Below are 16,656 nucleotides of genomic sequence, written 5' to 3' on the forward strand. Positions count from 1 at the left end.
TCACTATATACACCTTTCCCATATATTTTAATTAATATGTTAATTCATATAAATATAATATTTAGTCATATATTACTGTAAATGTGAACAGTTTAAGTCTGTTTAAATATTCTTTATTTGGTTATTTATGACATGTTGATTTCGGTGTGAACTCTTTACCATTATATGCTGTGTGTTAGTGAATGCTGTGGCTGAATGTGTCTGACATAATAATAGTTTATTCTGCCATATCTATTTTTTTCCGCTTCTACCATTTTGTCTGACGGTAATTTGATACCAGTAAACAAAGTAGTCGTGACTCCTTCAAACCAATCGCAACTCAGTTAAAATCCACCGCCAACCAATGAGATTGCAGAAGGGTTTGAAATGAACGCTGAGCTAGCCAATCAGAAGCCTTCGCGCCTTTTTAGTCACTGGTGGGTTTCGTCCGGAGAGGGAGGGAGAACGAGCTCTACGTCAGACGTATGTGCAGTCCGTTTTTAAAATATAAAGATTAATTTATTAATTCGTCGTTTTGTCAAGAAATATCTTATCACTTTTACTCACTGGAATTATTAACCTACTATTAAGGTAAGTCTATCCGCCCAACGCGTATGTTTTGTGATGCAAAATAGCAAATCGCTTTACGTTTGTCTTTGTTGGGAAATTGGGGCTTAGCAGAAGCTAACTGAAGCTGGCCGTATAACGGCGCCGCGGGCTCCGACTAGTTCCTGGAAGCGCAACTTGTTTCTACAGGTCCGAGTTAATGTGCCGGGGGACCGGTGATGTTGGGGTTATCTTAGGTGAATGCGGCCTGTCCCTTTAATATCTCTTAATAGAAAAGTTTGATAGTTCAGCACAGCTGCGCTTTGACGTTAACTGAGGTATAACGTTACGTTACCATTACGGACGGTGCTATTCGATAACATCCAGATTAACGCCACAGGCATACGATGGGCAGACATTAGACTGTGCCTGCTTAGTGAAAGACGACTTTATTAAATTGCAACGCAAACATTAGTCCAGTCGGGTTGTCGGTTGCCTGTGCGCTGTATGTATTAAAAACCCCGTTTCCCAGTGTAATGTTACTGTCATTGTAATGTAATTACTTTTTCTTGAACTTCTTCATGTGTGCTCGCCGCTCGGTGCGTTTGCTGTCTCCGTCAACAGCAGTGTTTGAATGCATGACGTTTTCCCTCCTTTGCTTTCTGTCGCCTGCGACTGCATCACGGCTATGTTGAAGCTAAAAGCTAACGTTAAAGAAACAGCTCCCGTACTTTACAACGAAGCCTTTAACAATATAATATAACTCACTCAAGACGAAATAAAGCAAGCTCACATTCACCGAGCGGTGAAATGTCTGAGCATAAACCATACAGGATAAAGTTGGCGAAATAATAAATAAATAAACTCCAAGGTTTAGTAATTAAACCAATTTTTAAGTCCAAACGAATATGTAACGGTTTAGAAGGGCGAGTATTTTCCGTTAGCTCGGTTATTTTTAAAGCGTTTTAAAGTTTATATTTGTTGCTTCGTGTTGTTATTATATGTTTATTATTTGTCACATAATCATAAAAGAGAAATAATAGACAGATGTATTTCCATGAGCTCCCACATTTTGTTGTGGCTGCATTTTGAGAATAATGTAAAGCAGAGTGCGTGGGTCGCTTCACGGTGTATTAACCTGACGTTTACTGCGGTAAGGTTTGTGTTGCAGACGCACATTATTCCCACCGCTGTGAACACAACACGACAGGTTATCCCACTCTTTGCTGTGACTTTACAACTTAACACACACATTACGTTTCAAAGGGCTACATACCAAGTGGCGCTACTTTTTTTCAGCACAAAGGGAGGGGGTATCTGCCTGACTTGTGTTTAAAACCCCACCCACGTTACAACCCGTATCCTTTCATCAAGCCAGCCTGAGGTCTGATGGGAAACTCTCATCAGTCACGACTCAGCCCTGACTTCCACATCCCATATGGAACTCGGTTGGCAGGCCAGGAGAGCAGCGCAGGGACTGACTTTGGGTGTGTCATGTTGAGATGTTTGTTTTACTCAGATGTTGCCTGGATCTTTGTGTGTTTGCATGATTAGATCAGTTACTAGAGGATCAGGGGGTTGACTGCATCATTACCTGTTTTTGTAATCCTAGTGAGCCTAACATTGAAGTAAACTGTTATTCTGTGTTCTGCATTAGAGAGACTGATGAGATTTGGGTTTGATTGTACAGATCAGAGTTGTTTTGTAGATATAATTGTCTGTCATTGTCAAGTTTATTATGAAGTGGAGTTCTCTGATGTGTGTGTGATGCTTAATTTACTTTACGGGTAATCCTAACATCAGAGCAGTCTCTCCGTGATACCTGCCGTTTATTGAAGCATGGCGCTGTGTTAACCACTGGAATTTTAATTAGCAAGACTGCTGACAGGAAGCTGTCATTATGCTTGTGTGTCTAAAACAGTCACCAGCAGTGAGCTGCTTTGCTGTGCTGGAAGTAAAACTCTGCTGTCCTCAATGTGTTCAAATCACTGTTTCCTCTCTTCTCCATTAATGTTTAGGTGCTACTAATCAGACATGACAGCAGTGCTCCCTCTGTTCTTGTGCATGTGAGATGAAAAGTGATTCAGACTAACAGAAACATTTTTTTGAACACGTGTTTGTCCAGAGAACTCAGTGGGTGTCTAGCAGTAAAACTGACCAGCCGTTATCACGTTTCATGAGCCCGGTTCGGTTTTATGGTTGTCCTTAAAGTGGTTGCTGGAGTTGGCAGACTTAACATTCAGCGTTTACTTCATGTCTGTTTGTTTTGGCTGCTCTAAAATTCCTTGCCTGCTCGGCGGTGACTTGAATGGGCAGACTCTTTCAGACTGACACACAGCTTTGGGTAAACCTAGCAGGGACAGACCTGTCAGCAGTTCTGCAGTAGTTGTGCTGGGTTTTCTAGACACTGAGCCTCCCCAGTCACTAATGTTCCATAGTGCTGACCTTGCCTGGCCTACCTCATTGTGTCCAGAGGCACACACTACAGTAGGATTGTGCTCATGTAGTGTTAGCTCATGTAGCTTGTGCAGCCTCAGAGAATGGGCTTGGTCACGTGTCTAAACACACACCATTTGAACTTGAAGATAAACACAACAGAGATGGTGGTTGATGCTTTTAAATGATCTTAATTCAAAGTTGAGGTTTCATATTATGAAATATATTATCAAATAATGAGAACAATACTGAAGCAGGTGCTACCAAAGAATCCGTGAGCAGGGCACTTGGTTACGTGATCTCACGTTGCCGTACCGTACATCTGCCAAGTTAATTTATCTCATCAGTCAGATCACTAAAATCAGAAACACAGATTCAGGACTTGTTTTTTTCTGTGTGGTTCAAAGAGTTCCCTCAGAGGTTTAGGTCTAGATCATGAATAGAGGAGTTTATTCTGTTGTCTTGGAGTTTAGAGTAAATGTCGGGAAATCTGTGGCCATGTCGTCGTACCAGGGGCTCGATTTCTATCTCATCTGTTTCAGTTCCTGTTTTAGCTTGATGGCGTCTTACACCTCAAAGCAAGGTCTTCTGAACGCGCTCACTCTAATCCTCGACCCTGTGGGGTTTTTTTTCAATAACATCTGCTGAGTACAGTCACATGATAAACAGTCTGATTGTTTTGTTTGTTTAATCTTTTGTTTGTGAGATTGTTCTAATTTATGACTCACGTAAAGTGATGTTTCAATAATTGTGGTGACAAAATTATTTAGATAAATGATCAGATTCATGCTGTATGGCTCTTTGAAATGATCTCTCATGGTGGCTGTAGTTCCACTGTGTGTAAATGCAGTGGTGATCTGTAACAGCCAAAGCCGTGTCAGTAACAATGAGCCCACTGACATGTTGACATGCTTCCACTGTAGCTGTCATTCAAACAGATCGTTGTAGTTTGAGCTCATGCTGTGCTGCTGTGGACTCTGCAGTGACCGTCTGCATTATCTTTCTTCATTCATTCTCTATATACACAAACTGTATGCTTCTCCACTTTCTTTGTTTGGTAACTAATACATTTAAAACTGATCCAGTCTCCACTGTTTGGATCAAATTGAGGGGAAACGTCCTTTACAGTGATTGTGTAAAACCCTCCTTTAGGGAGTTGAATGAAAAGCTTTTAAAAATAAATGATTTTATCTCCTTTCCTCTTTTTATCATTTTCTTCTCTCACGCCTCCTCTTTCTCTCTCTTCACTTGTTCTCAGGCCAGTGAGGATGCCTTCTGTAAAGTTTCAGAAAGGGGAGATGGTGATGGGCCGCTGGCCTGGCAGCAGCCTGTATTATGAGGTCAAGGTGTTGGGCTATGAAACCAAAAGTCAGCTTTACACCGTCATCTACAAGGATGGTACTGAGCTGGAGCTCAGGGAGCAAGACATCAAGGTATCAGAGTCACAGAGACACTTCACACTGTCTTTGTTTCATGTCATATTTTGTGTTTGTTGTGTCTTCACTGTAAATCTTTTCAGTGACCGGCTTAAAATTGGAAGTTGTCAGATATTAAGTTTGCAGAAGCTCGAGCCGTAGGAGTTATGTATATTAATCAGTTATTCACTAGGTAATGAAGTTTGTTACAGAAACGTTAAGCTGGAACTAAAGTGTAAATGTTTGGCCCACTCTGTGGCAACATTTCCAGTGTTAACAGTTGTTAAGTCACAGTGTACTACTGATACCAGCCCTCATGATAATTACAGCTTTCCTTTAATCTTTAACTCTCCCAAAAAGAAGATGCAACTAAATGCAACACTGCATACTTTTAGAAAAGTTACTTTGAATATAAAAAAACTCAATCAATGTATACAAATGAAAATTGAATGAGTAACTAACATCATGTCATCATCTGACATAACTTGCATGTTACACGTTTGTGAGGTGAGTGAATTTAGGCACACATCATAACAATACACCTTTGTGGGTGACTAACCATGAATGACTAAATGAGCTAGCAGTCCATTGTAGAGCTATTAATGTATCATTTTACTAGTTTCAATGTTTTATATGTTAGAAGTAAATGTTTGGGTTCCCTTTTATGTAGTCAGTTTGTCCAAATAACACCTGTTTAGAAATGAGTTTTTTATTGTCTCTGCATGCAATTTCTCTTATACAACCCTAATCTGAGGTACAGTTGTTGATATTTGCAATGTCCTTTTTTGTTTCATTTGCTGTTTTCCCTCAGAGTGCTCTTGGTTTCCAGATGCGTTCACGCTCCCGCTCTCGTTCCCGATCACCAGGCCGCCGTCATAGCCGCTCACGCTCCCCAGCGAGGTCCACGCGCCGCTCATCCTCCCGCACAGCGGCAGCAGTCGCTTCTGCAGCTATTACAGAGAGTGCACCATCCTCCCGCAGGGATCCAAAGCTGAGGGATGCAGAAGTCAGGCTCACTTCCCTGGTAAGTCCCAAAGCTACTTTCTGAGCACTGGAGGTGCTGGAGAAGCTGATGTACAAGAAGTGGTAGATCAGTGGCTCTCATCAGAAAGAGTGTATAAAAAAAGAAATGTGACTATAGATGAGATGAGGCACAGTTATTTTGCATTCACATGCATTCAAGTACATTCACAACACTGTCTGACGAAGATGGCAGGATGCCAAACAATATGTTTTTCTGGTGATGTTGTACAGTTTACAAAGAAGATAAAATAATTTCATGTCTATTATATTTGGTAATGAATTATTAACTTTTAGTTTTTTAGATTACTCAACCCATTCTCCTTGTGTGATGGAGATTTATATATCGAGTTGTAAATTCCATCATGGCAGACGTCAAAAAGTTTAGATATTTTAACTTTGACGCCAATGTTACCTACCATTACTGTTGACATATTCTCTGCTGACCTCACCTACGTAATTTTACCGTCCTGCTCTCATCCACTAAAATGATATCTACCATCTGCCTGAATCATGGGAATGCAGCATTGCAAATTTTGGAACTGAATTAAAGTTGTGCCAGTAATTGTTTTTAAAAATGTGTAGAATTATCTGGTAGGTCTGGTCCATCATCAAACATGGATTTTGACCAGAACACTCACGTTCCTCACGTTGCTTTTCCCCCCCTTTTTGTCTCTCTTCATCAATCTCCCTCCATTGTTTGATGGCAGTCAACTGAGAACAATAGCAACAATAAGCATGAAAAGAAAGCAGAGAAACAAAAAGAGGAGAATGACACTGCTAACAGAGTTAATGAGGTGAGTTTTGTCTTTAATTAAAAAAAACTATGTTCAGTACTCTTAAACAACAACATAGGCTAAATTTAACAAATACACCCAAGACAGAGTTTGTGGACAGCTTACATCTCTCTTGAGTAGAAGTTACTTTTGTCAAATAGTATTCTGAAAAACAACTCGTTCAGGCAGTACTCACTTAGTGAATGGTCTTTGAGGTAAGTTAGAGCTGGTGGAATGTCATGATGCATGCATGTTTGGGAGTGGGGGGGTCGTGCCTGATTTAGCCGGTCACATGGCAAACCAACATGTGCCACATCTTTGCGCTCCCTGCCTTTTCAAAATTTCTGACAGCTTTGCAGGGTCCTGCCTTTAGATAAAATATAAAATGGTAGACCGTCTGTAATTTTTTATGTTGAGATTAAAAAAAACAAAACATGAATTATATATTTTCGTTTTTTTAATTCAAATCCATATCTTGTACTCTTTGACAACCTTTTTTTCCTCAGACTATTATCAGGTTAAGTTCTTTATATAGACAAAACAAAAAACAATCAAAAACAACTTTTTGAAACATGTGCCACTTTTGGGTTAGATTATTTTTATTTATGTTGCAATTATCAAAATCTAAATATGCCAAAATTTGTCTTCCAAAGTCTGAGTCTAAGGTAGAGGCCGAGCCTGAGAAGAACCAAAGCCGCTACAATCTGCGCCGCAGGAAGGACGACGGAGATGCCAAAACAGCTGAGGCCAAAGCAGAGCAGCTGGATGAGAAGGATGCCAAGCTGGCTGCAGCTCCTGCTCCTTCCCTCTCCACCCCACTTGACTTTGGTGGTAAGATAGGTAGGTTACAGGTTAGAAAGGAAATGCACTTTCATGCCACTGTGCAGCTTTATAGTCTTGCACTTAATTTAGGGCGGCTCACAGCTGTTAAAGGCCACAGAATTGTTTTTGGTCACACTGTTCATTATCCGTTGTTTGAAGGTGTATTTGTGTTAGTGTTGCCTTCCAGAAGCAGTGTAAACAATTTGAAATTATTTTTAAAGAATGGAACACAGCCAGTCTAGATGTGTCACAAGCCTGATTTTTGATAGTGCTCCATCAAGAAGGGAGGAAAATATCTGCACTCACTGTATTTTCCATACATATCTTTCCCCACCTCACTGATTTCCTGTTCCTCCCTCCAGGAGCGTACTTCTGGCTGCTCTTCCTTCCCGCCTGGGTCCTCTTTGTGATACTCCAAGGAAACTTGGAGGACCCCAGCCTGGCCAACTTCCCTCCTCCTCTGCCCCCTCTGGAAGCCTTCTGGGATGCTCAGGCTCTTGGCTTAGTTATCCTCTGGATCTTATTCCAGGTCCTGCTCTACGTTCTGCCTGTTGGAAAAGTGAGTGAGAAGAGATGAGAACTGTACGCACAAAAATGCATGCACAAGTTAACGAAGAGAAAAGTCAGTAGTAGTACACAGACGAGACACATGAACATCGTCTCATGTATTAGCGTGTAACATCATCAGTACAAACAGAGTGGGTAAGGTGGTAGCTGGATAATTCTGTTTTCAATGTACAGGAAAGACTCACGTGAACAGGCACAAGACTTTTTCTGTTTAATTCTGGCAGGAGGCAGAAATTGGATTATGGTCAGGAATAACCGTTAATGAGATGCTCCACAGGATAAATGAAGCGCTTGTTCTTTCCCTCCTGGGTCATCTCTGCCCCCTGATATCTTATGTCACTGAGACAAGTCCCTGCTCACCTAAATGATAGTTATACCTTATAAACGTATTAGATGTTTCACGTCTTAGTTTTCTTCTAATGTAGATCAAGTGTATGTGTCTTTCATCCTTAGTGTACTATTCTCTTCAAAGGTCACTAAAGTGGTCGAATGAATACAGATGTACTTTTGAGGGAGTGGCTGTCATTCATGTCCACAGTCACTGAAAATGTGCTCTTGGTCAGCTGTTAACTCTAGTTTCTTGTTTTTTTTGTAGCTGAGTGAAGGCATGGCACTGAGGTCTGGGGAGAGGCTGAAGTACAGAACCAATGGTGAGGCTTATGTCAAGTGAGAACTCCAACTTGAACTGCAAGCCAGTTTCATTACAGTCAATAAGTGTGTGGAATGCACTCTAGCCTCAGTTGAATAAATGTATGTTCATTGATTTTTGTGTGTCACATTCAGTAAACTTTTCTGTCTGGCTGGTGGCTCATCTATTACTTTAACTGATCATGACGGGCTTAATTTGAGCTTCCTTTTGTGTAGTTGTAATTACATTTCAAGTTGTTTGTTTGTTTGTTTTTATCTTTCTTCTGTCCCATCTGTATCTAAAACTCTCTGTGTCTCCAGGTTTCTTTGCCATTGTGGTGAGTTCTCTAGCGGTGGCAGCTGTGGTGTACTACGGGGTTGACCTCACCTACATCCACAGCAACTTTCTGCAGCTGGCTTCAGCCTCCTTCCTCATCTCCGTCCTGCTTAGCGTCTACCTGTATGTCCGCTCTCGCTACGCAGCCCCGGCACAGTTGGCACTGGGGGGGAACTCTGGTAAGGGCAAAGATCTCCAGTTACCTCCTTCTTGATCAGATACATTTTGTTCTGCTTCTTTAGTTAATTCACTCAATTTAAATGTTTTTTTTCCTCTCTCTGTTTTCTTCAGGCAATGTGGTTTATGACTTTTTCAAAGGACGTGAGCTCAATCCTCGCATCAAAGACTTTGACCTGAAATTCTTTTGTGAGATGCGCCCTGGTCTGATTGGCTGGGTGAGTTGTCTTGAGACACCAAACCAAATATTTGTCTCAAAAATCCACCCCATGAACACTGGAAGTATAGTACAATAAACAGAACGGGCCTTTGTGTATTGTTATAGCAAGTATCGGACAGCTAATTGTTGAGTTAATGAAAGTGCCACCTGATCTTTATTCAATGAGGCCCATCTCTCCATATTGCACTCTCTGGTGGCCATGTGTATTTCTAGCATTAAGTAGTTAAGTACAGATTTTGAACACGGGTCCTAATGTTTAGAGATGTTTAGATGATCGGTGAAGGCCTTGTGCTGTTGTCAGGTTGTTGATGTAAAGTATTTTATAAGGAAAACATTTTAATGATGGATTTGTCTCATTGTTCAGTGTTTGATCAACTTTGCCATGGCGCTGGCTGAGATGAAGCAGCAGGGTCTGGATGCTCCATCTTACTCCATGATCCTTGTGAACCTCTTCCAGCTTCTCTATGTGGTGGACGGCCTCTGGAATGAGGTGTGTGTTAACAAAGCACAAAATAAAAATGTAATGTAATGGTGACATTTTATCACGTCAGTCATTGACAAATAAAGAAATACATTCTATTCATGGTCAGATAAACCACTTCTAAACACATTTTACTTGAGAAATGACTGAATGTTTTGTTTCCTCAGGAGGCCATCCTGGACTTGATGCACGATGGTTTTGGCTTCATGTTGGCGTTTGGTGATCTGGTGTGGGTTCCCTTCACTTACACTCTGCAGGCATATTACCTGGTGAGCCACCCGAACCCCCTGAGCCTCCCAGCTGTCGCAGCCATTGTCACGCTCAAACGTAAGTAGGAAATCACTGATCATCTCCACTGAGCTCATCTCTACTGTGTTTCTGTACAGTTTAGTTCTTATAGTACTTTATCTTGAGGCCATGTTTACATGGTTATTCAGTGGAAAATGTTATGGGCATTTGAGAAAAAGACAGTTTTGAATATTCCCAAAGAGATGAAGCTAACATTTCATTTTATTTAGTTTCTAAAATTGTGCGTGATGTTAAGTTTTCTCCTGGTCTCTGTCTTTCAGTTGGGGGCTTCTACATCTTCAGGAAGTCCAACTCTGAGAAGAACGCCTTCAGGAGAAACCCATCAGACCCCAAACTGTCTCGTAAGTTCTGCTGCAGGCTTGAGGATAATTATGTCATGTTATGTACTGAAATTATGTTCTTGTACACCTTTCTTTATTGGCCACCAAGATAAATTACCGAGGTAGAACAGTTATAAGTTACTGATGACGCACAGTACATCTGTGACTGAGTTTAACAGTGGTTGTTGCACACAGCAGCCTAACATAAAACCTCCAAAAGCATTCTGGCTGTGTCAACTTCTCAACTTTTAATGATAGTTGTAGTTACTAGCTAGTAATAAGCTAAGTAATGAAAAGTAGTTAGGAAGATAAGTTTCAGAAGTGGTTGGCACTGAAAGGAACTAAAGCAAGGTGTATTTTATGAGACGTTAGGGACCATTGGTGTGAAAGCTGTTAAATCTCACATGTAATCTGAAGAAACTAAAGCCCCCTAAATCTTAAATCTTTAAGACAGACGGTGGGTGGCTATAACACCAAACAGTGAGGAACAGTAGTCGGATCAGCAGATATCTTGATGTTTGGCGTTTAGACATTACATTAGAAAAGTGCACCAAAATAATGTGGCTTATTGTGAATGCAGATCCAAACTTAGCAGAAAGGTCAGTCAGGTCTAAAAAGCTGCAACGAATTGAATCCTAATCTTGCTGATATGCATTATAAAAATTGCAAAAACAACGTAAAAACGGATGTCTTGCGGATCTTGCCACCCGTTTGCTCTGTTAGTGTACTGAAGCTGAGCTGCTGTCAGGTCATCCAGACAGACAACGACAGAAAAAAACTGCAGTGTCATATAGACAATATCACACTAATCATGGGGCAATATTTACAGAGTATGTGTGCAGTTTTCAACATTTATCCGCACTAAGTGCGCTGTAAACTAACAGGGAGGCATTGTTTTCCACTGACTTGCTCCATGGGTTAGCCCGAGCCTCGCCCAGCTCAACACAAACGTTTGGCGCAAAACGCGACTCAAAAGCCGCTTCACCACAAGATACTCGTCCCAGAGCTAGAAGAATAGCTTTCTGTTTGTTCATAATAAATATTAGGAAATATAACTGCTAACGCACGTTACTCGGATACCTGTTGACTTTACGACGACACACTCTTTAACTTTGAGTATGAAGCCGGTGTTTGTGCAGACCAAAAGTATAAAGACGGTAACATCTTACTCGACATGTTCATGCACGTCGGTGTGCGTTAATAGAAGTTTATGCGGGTTTATACTCAACTTTTCAGATGAACTCACGCAGACGGATTCCTCGCTGCGGCTGTATGACGAGTTCCGCCGTGGCAGTTCAAAGACAGACAACTTCACGAGGACAGCCAACCGAAACTAACGTGAACGGCCCGTGGAACTTTGTAGTTCCACTGGTACACGGAAGGAAGTCACCGTCAGTTCACGTTCCGTGCACGAGTCTGTCTGCTCTCAAGTGAACATTTTGACTTCCGTTTGTAACCTCCAAAATAAAACCAAGCAAGTACTGGAGAAGAAACACAAACTATAATTTATTATGTACAACAACACATTCGTTATCTGATGGAAAAAACATAACTAATCACTTAGATGACGTTTTGCAATGTTGTTCAACACTTCAGCTGCCAGTAAACCTCTAAGGAGTGTGGATGTGTGAAAAACGCATTTTCTGTCCCAAGGAACGTTTTATAATACACCAGGGTTGTCCAAACTTCTTTAAAGAGGGCCAGATTGGACAATGTGAGAGCCAATACTAACATTTTAAAACTGAAAAAATAATAAAAGTTACATACATTTCATTGTCACCATTTTTTTAAAAATGACAATGTACCAATCTAAGCCAATCAGGCGTGAACAAATCTTAAAAACCAGTCCTTCCTTTTTTCACACTGGAGTCAAATAACAAAGAATAAATTGTAATGGAACAACGTAAACTTCGATACAAATCTTAACCTCATGTTCATTCTAAACATGACTTATTATGAGTAATGCAAAGTAATGCAACTCTTGCTTTCTCTAACACAAATCATTCAGAAAGTAATATTTTGTGTCACATCTACAGATATAACAGCAGCAGTTATGTCTTAGAGGTTCAAATGCTTCATTATGTCAACCAAAAAAAGCCAAATTGTCAGCCAAACGTATCTGACAATCCTAGCAGGCCATAAATGATTTATAAAAATTAAGCTGTGGGCCGCATGGAATCTGACCACGGGCCATGACTGGCCCCTGGACCGTATTGGACATGCCTGGTTTACACTGTAGTACAGCTACAGCAAAAAAAGCACATAGCACTGGGTAGGCTAGCATTTAAAGCTTTGCCATCATGGGTTCATGGGTAAGGTAAGCATGTTCTCACTCGGACACACATGTTGTTGTAACCACAGGTCTTGAAGTTCACTGTCTTTGGGGCTTGGGGCTATAAGTTGTTGTGTCTCCATCAGATCTCCAGAGGTCAGTCTCCCACCTGGAGGCCTTGGGTTAGTAGTTGATGATCTATCTGAGATTTTCACAATGAAGCAGAGTCGTGAGTTGGGAGCTGCAAATACAGCAGCTCCCCCCTCCCATGCTTTGCTTATTTAGCCTCTTTGAACCTGTCCCCGTGCCCACTCCTGCTCCATGCTTCTCCTCATCAGCCTAGCTGTAAACCAAGGTTGAGTATCGCTATACAGCAGTCCTCACAGAAGCACATTAAAATTCTAAAGCATATGTAATATATTATGTGTTATCTATTAAGTTATAGATTCTTCCACACTGATGAAAAGAGAACAGTGCTGTGTTGTGCACTTTCAGCCTAAAGAAACGTCACCCACAGATAGCAAAAAAAAGGAAATACTGTAAATGTTTATTTTATGCTGCAACATTGTACAGAAAAGCTTTTTCCAGTCACAGTCAGATTTGATTGAGCCTTACTGGCAGTCTGCTGGACCTGTTAACGTTTCATTCACGGCTGTCACATGTCCAAGTACCAAACATCTTTTTCTCTCTGACCAGGTGAAGAGTAAGACACACCATTTTACAATGGTTTGAATAGAATTCGAAATTTTGCTCCATAAACATGTCAAATCTACGTGTAAACATAACTACAGTGGTCAAAAATGGTCAAGGTATGATCTTTAAGAAAACCAATAAAAGCAACATAAATACTAAGGGAAAATCATTATCAACGTCACCGTTCTCTCAAAGTAAACATGAAAAAAAAAACAAAAACATACATTATTAGTAGCACAGCATACTTAAAAAAAAATGCTACCAAGCTAATTAATTTATTGCTACTCATGTCATCATCTACACTGCAGTGCATAAAAACATTTTGGGGGTTTGCAAATGCTAACACAGCAACACTCTGCATGTGTCACAGTATAAACGTCATTAAATTGTCATATGACCTGGCGAGTTAAAGCTTAAATAGGTTCAAACCAAATTCACGTGGCAGTGGTAGAATATGCACCAGAAACTAGCAGGACAAAATAATGCTGTAAAAAGGCAGGAAATCAAATATTTGGGAGTTCATTCTAAAGCCATGACTCATGTGATGATGGGTACCACTTATTCATGACAGATACAAAACTCAGTTCCCATTCTTAAGCAGTGATGTCACACTCATAATACACACACTGCTCCCAGCGGGTACAGAGAGGAAGGACAGGACAGTGAGTGAACCTGAGGTAGCAAAGCCAAATTAAATACACTTTGGAACTGATAACAGAAGGAGGAAATTTAAAAATGCCTGAACACATTAGTGCATTTTTCTTGAAACCACTAAAATGATTTTACACTCTGAATTCAAAACTAGATATCTATATAAAATATACACAATAAAATAAAGACAAAACTTCTCTCTTATTCAACTTTCTGACAACATCCTGGGTCCTGAGAAAGAACATGAGTCCTAGTTCCACTGTACAGGTCATTTAAAAATAATTTCTAATCCCATCCTTCACAATATACACAAGCAGTAATTATAGTAGGAAGGCATACTTTTCATAATAGCCAAGCTGATATTTTAACATTCTGAATATGGAGCAAAGAGTTAAACTTAGCAAAAATGATGCAAGTGGTGAGTTATTCTTAAAAGTATAAAAACAAATGTATATATACAAAATATACACTGACAAGACATTCCTTGCTGAGGCATTTTTCCCCAGCCCAGGTGTAAACTTTTAAAAGTACATTTGTATGTTCTATTTTAAAAAGGCAATTCTTCAAACAATTCATAAACCAATGACTTCTGTTTTTCTACCAAAAAATCAAAATCTGTAGCACCTTCAGTCCAGAATTAAAAAAGATCATTCTAAAAAGACAAATCAGTCAGTCAATGCTTTCAGATTTGGGTTTTAGTGAGCTTGTTGGGTCAAAAAAAGGCCTCAGCCAGGAGTGTCCAGTGCTAGTTCCTCAGTAGACACGGGAAACCGGTAACGAACAGTTCGGCAGTACTCGCCACGCCGAGCCGTACTTCCTCCTGCACTCGCTCATGTCGCGGGAGTCTCGGTGCACGACAGAATGATGAGAAGACCATGTAGACCACGGCAGGAGTGGCTGAAGCCTGCGGGGGGTGGAGCAGAAAACAGACCCTGTCTTTAAATGCTCATACTACTTAGTATGCCAGAAAAAGATTTCATATGTCCCAGTACACTGTATGTCAAATGCAGTATGCAAAAAATACTAGGATGTCTCACTGCATCTGGTCACATCACAGCCCAGAGTGAGCACAGACAGATGACTTTTGTGAACACAATAATCATAAAGAAAACAGCAAAGCAACAGAACTAGGAAAATAACTGTGGCAGAGAAATTTTGCTTTTGTGATTACTACAAGTGACAGAGATCTCTGGTTTGACCTGTGTCTCGGGGTGAGCTGCTGGAATTGCATCTTTGTTTGGATGTACACATAAATCATCACACCCATCAGAGGGAATTACTGTCTCTGATTTAGAGTCCAGCACAGACATTTTAGTCTACCCTCTCCAGGTGAGGTCAGATTGTGTTGTATTCATGCATAGTGGTGGGTGGACACTGGAACCTCTAGGGAGGAGACCAGAGCATGTACTCCCCAAAGAAAATGTGTACATTTGAGTTAAATGCATCAATCTGGTGCAGTGTGAGATCAAAATTAGAGGCTAGAAGAGTAATGTTTCTTTTAAACAATTTAGTCATGTGGATTAATGTAGGGAATGTATGAATGTTAAAAGTCCCCCAAATGCCTTGTTACATTTTATATATAAAATACTACATTTATATGGGCGGGGCTGAATATTGGTTATCAAATCAGGATTTTTGAGGCGGATCACTGATACTGAAGCAGTATCAGCCATTGATCGCAGGGACTATTTGATGACTTCTTTAAAGTTTTTTTCTTATTGACCCTTTTGATTCTACTAATTCTGCACCATTTTAGTGTAATTTAATGAGCCGCTTTACAAAATAAATTGTGCAGCTGTGGGCTCTGGTCTTATGGTTAAACGCAGGCTGAACACTCCTTTCTTCTCTTTAGTTTAGAGTGTAACACCTGCATGGACTGTTTGTGAATAGGTCTGCCATCATTTCATTTGCTTTCCTCTCTTCAGTGGTGCGCAGAGGAGGAAAAGTGAAAGTGAAACATAACTTCCTCCAGAAGTGTAAAACATTTATATTAATTGTGAAAGTGGCGTAATGAACAGTCTCTGTAATTAATGAGACACACGTATACACTTATAAACTCTGAACTTTACTACATCATCATAAAACTAGTGCTCCTGGTGTTTGATTCCTTGTGGTGCAAATGTGAAGAAAACTCACCACAGGGTATGGACCAGGCCAAGCCATGATGAGGTCCCTAGTAGTTAGGGTGGCGAACCACACCCACCAGCCAGACACCAGCACTCTTTCCTGTAGCTGTGGGGATGGTCTTCAAATCTGCAGAGAGCAGAAGAACACAAATACAGAGGTTACAGAGTGAAGGAGGCTATTGATTTGATGTTAAACACCAGTTTGGCATCAAATGTATGGAAAGTCATTTAGAGCACTAAGTGCATTTTCAATATTTATATAGATGTTTTCTGTTCTGTTGAAATCATCTTGAATAAGTGAACCAGATCAAGTCCAAATATAATCATTTACAGGACATGCTGTGTGAAAGGTTATAAGGTTCATATAATGGCTTCAAATATAGAAGGATGGAATGAATACAGGGCTCCTTCAGTGTTTTGAAGACTCAAAAAAAAATAATTTTATGTCAAAACAATTTGATAGGACAAGATGAAATCATTCAACTGAGTGGATGTGAACTTGCTGTGGTTTCTTCACAGTGAGCAGACACCAAACTGTTCAATGCCGACTGCTGAAAAGCTTCGAGGGGGACCAGAAGGAGTTTCGGGTGTGCTATGTGCAAACAATGTCACCAATGCACTAGCTGCTGCTGCTATTTCAGATTACATGTGAGATTTAACAGCTTTCACACCAATGGTCCCTAACGTCTCATAAAATACACCTTGCTTTAGTTCCTTTCAGTGCCAACCACTTCTGAAACTTATCTTCCTAACTACTTTTCATTACTTAGCTTATCACTAGCTAGTAACTACAACTATCATTAAAAGTTGAGAAGTTGAGGCGGTCGGTGGCGTAGTGGGTTAAGCGGCCGCCTCGTGTGTAAGAGGCTATAGTCCTCGCTG

General features: G+C 40.5%; 1 protein-coding gene across 4 annotated transcripts in view; it reads left to right on the top strand.

Annotated features, from left to right (window-relative positions):
• Positions 1-406: 406 nt before the first annotated feature.
• Positions 407-16,656, top strand: part of lbr (lamin B receptor) — a 20,174-nt gene continuing 3,924 nt past the window's right edge. The window contains exons 1-12 of one of the 4 annotated variants that reach the window (XM_010730023.3): positions 407-570; positions 4,220-4,394; positions 5,188-5,400; positions 6,107-6,193; positions 6,826-7,012; positions 7,357-7,553; positions 8,157-8,211; positions 8,510-8,704; positions 8,817-8,920; positions 9,287-9,412; positions 9,571-9,730; positions 9,973-10,053. In XM_010730023.3, the coding sequence (XP_010728325.2) occupies positions 4,230-4,394; positions 5,188-5,400; positions 6,107-6,193; positions 6,826-7,012; positions 7,357-7,553; positions 8,157-8,211; positions 8,510-8,704; positions 8,817-8,920; positions 9,287-9,412; positions 9,571-9,730; positions 9,973-10,053 (1,570 nt within the window). In that variant the 5' untranslated portion in view covers positions 407-570; positions 4,220-4,229. Of the gene's footprint in view, positions 571-1,899; positions 2,013-4,219; positions 4,395-5,187; positions 5,401-6,106; positions 6,194-6,825; positions 7,013-7,356; positions 7,554-8,156; positions 8,212-8,509; positions 8,705-8,816; positions 8,921-9,286; positions 9,413-9,570; positions 9,731-9,972; positions 10,054-16,656 lie in introns of those variants that run through there. The other 3 variants (XM_027284184.1, XM_019253229.2, XM_019253230.2) reach the window with 3 other exon arrangements.

The sequence above is a fragment of the Larimichthys crocea genome, chromosome XI, assembly GCF_000972845.2.
Source record: "Larimichthys crocea isolate SSNF chromosome XI, L_crocea_2.0, whole genome shotgun sequence".
In the NCBI taxonomy this organism is placed as follows: domain Eukaryota; kingdom Metazoa; phylum Chordata; class Actinopteri; family Sciaenidae; genus Larimichthys; species Larimichthys crocea.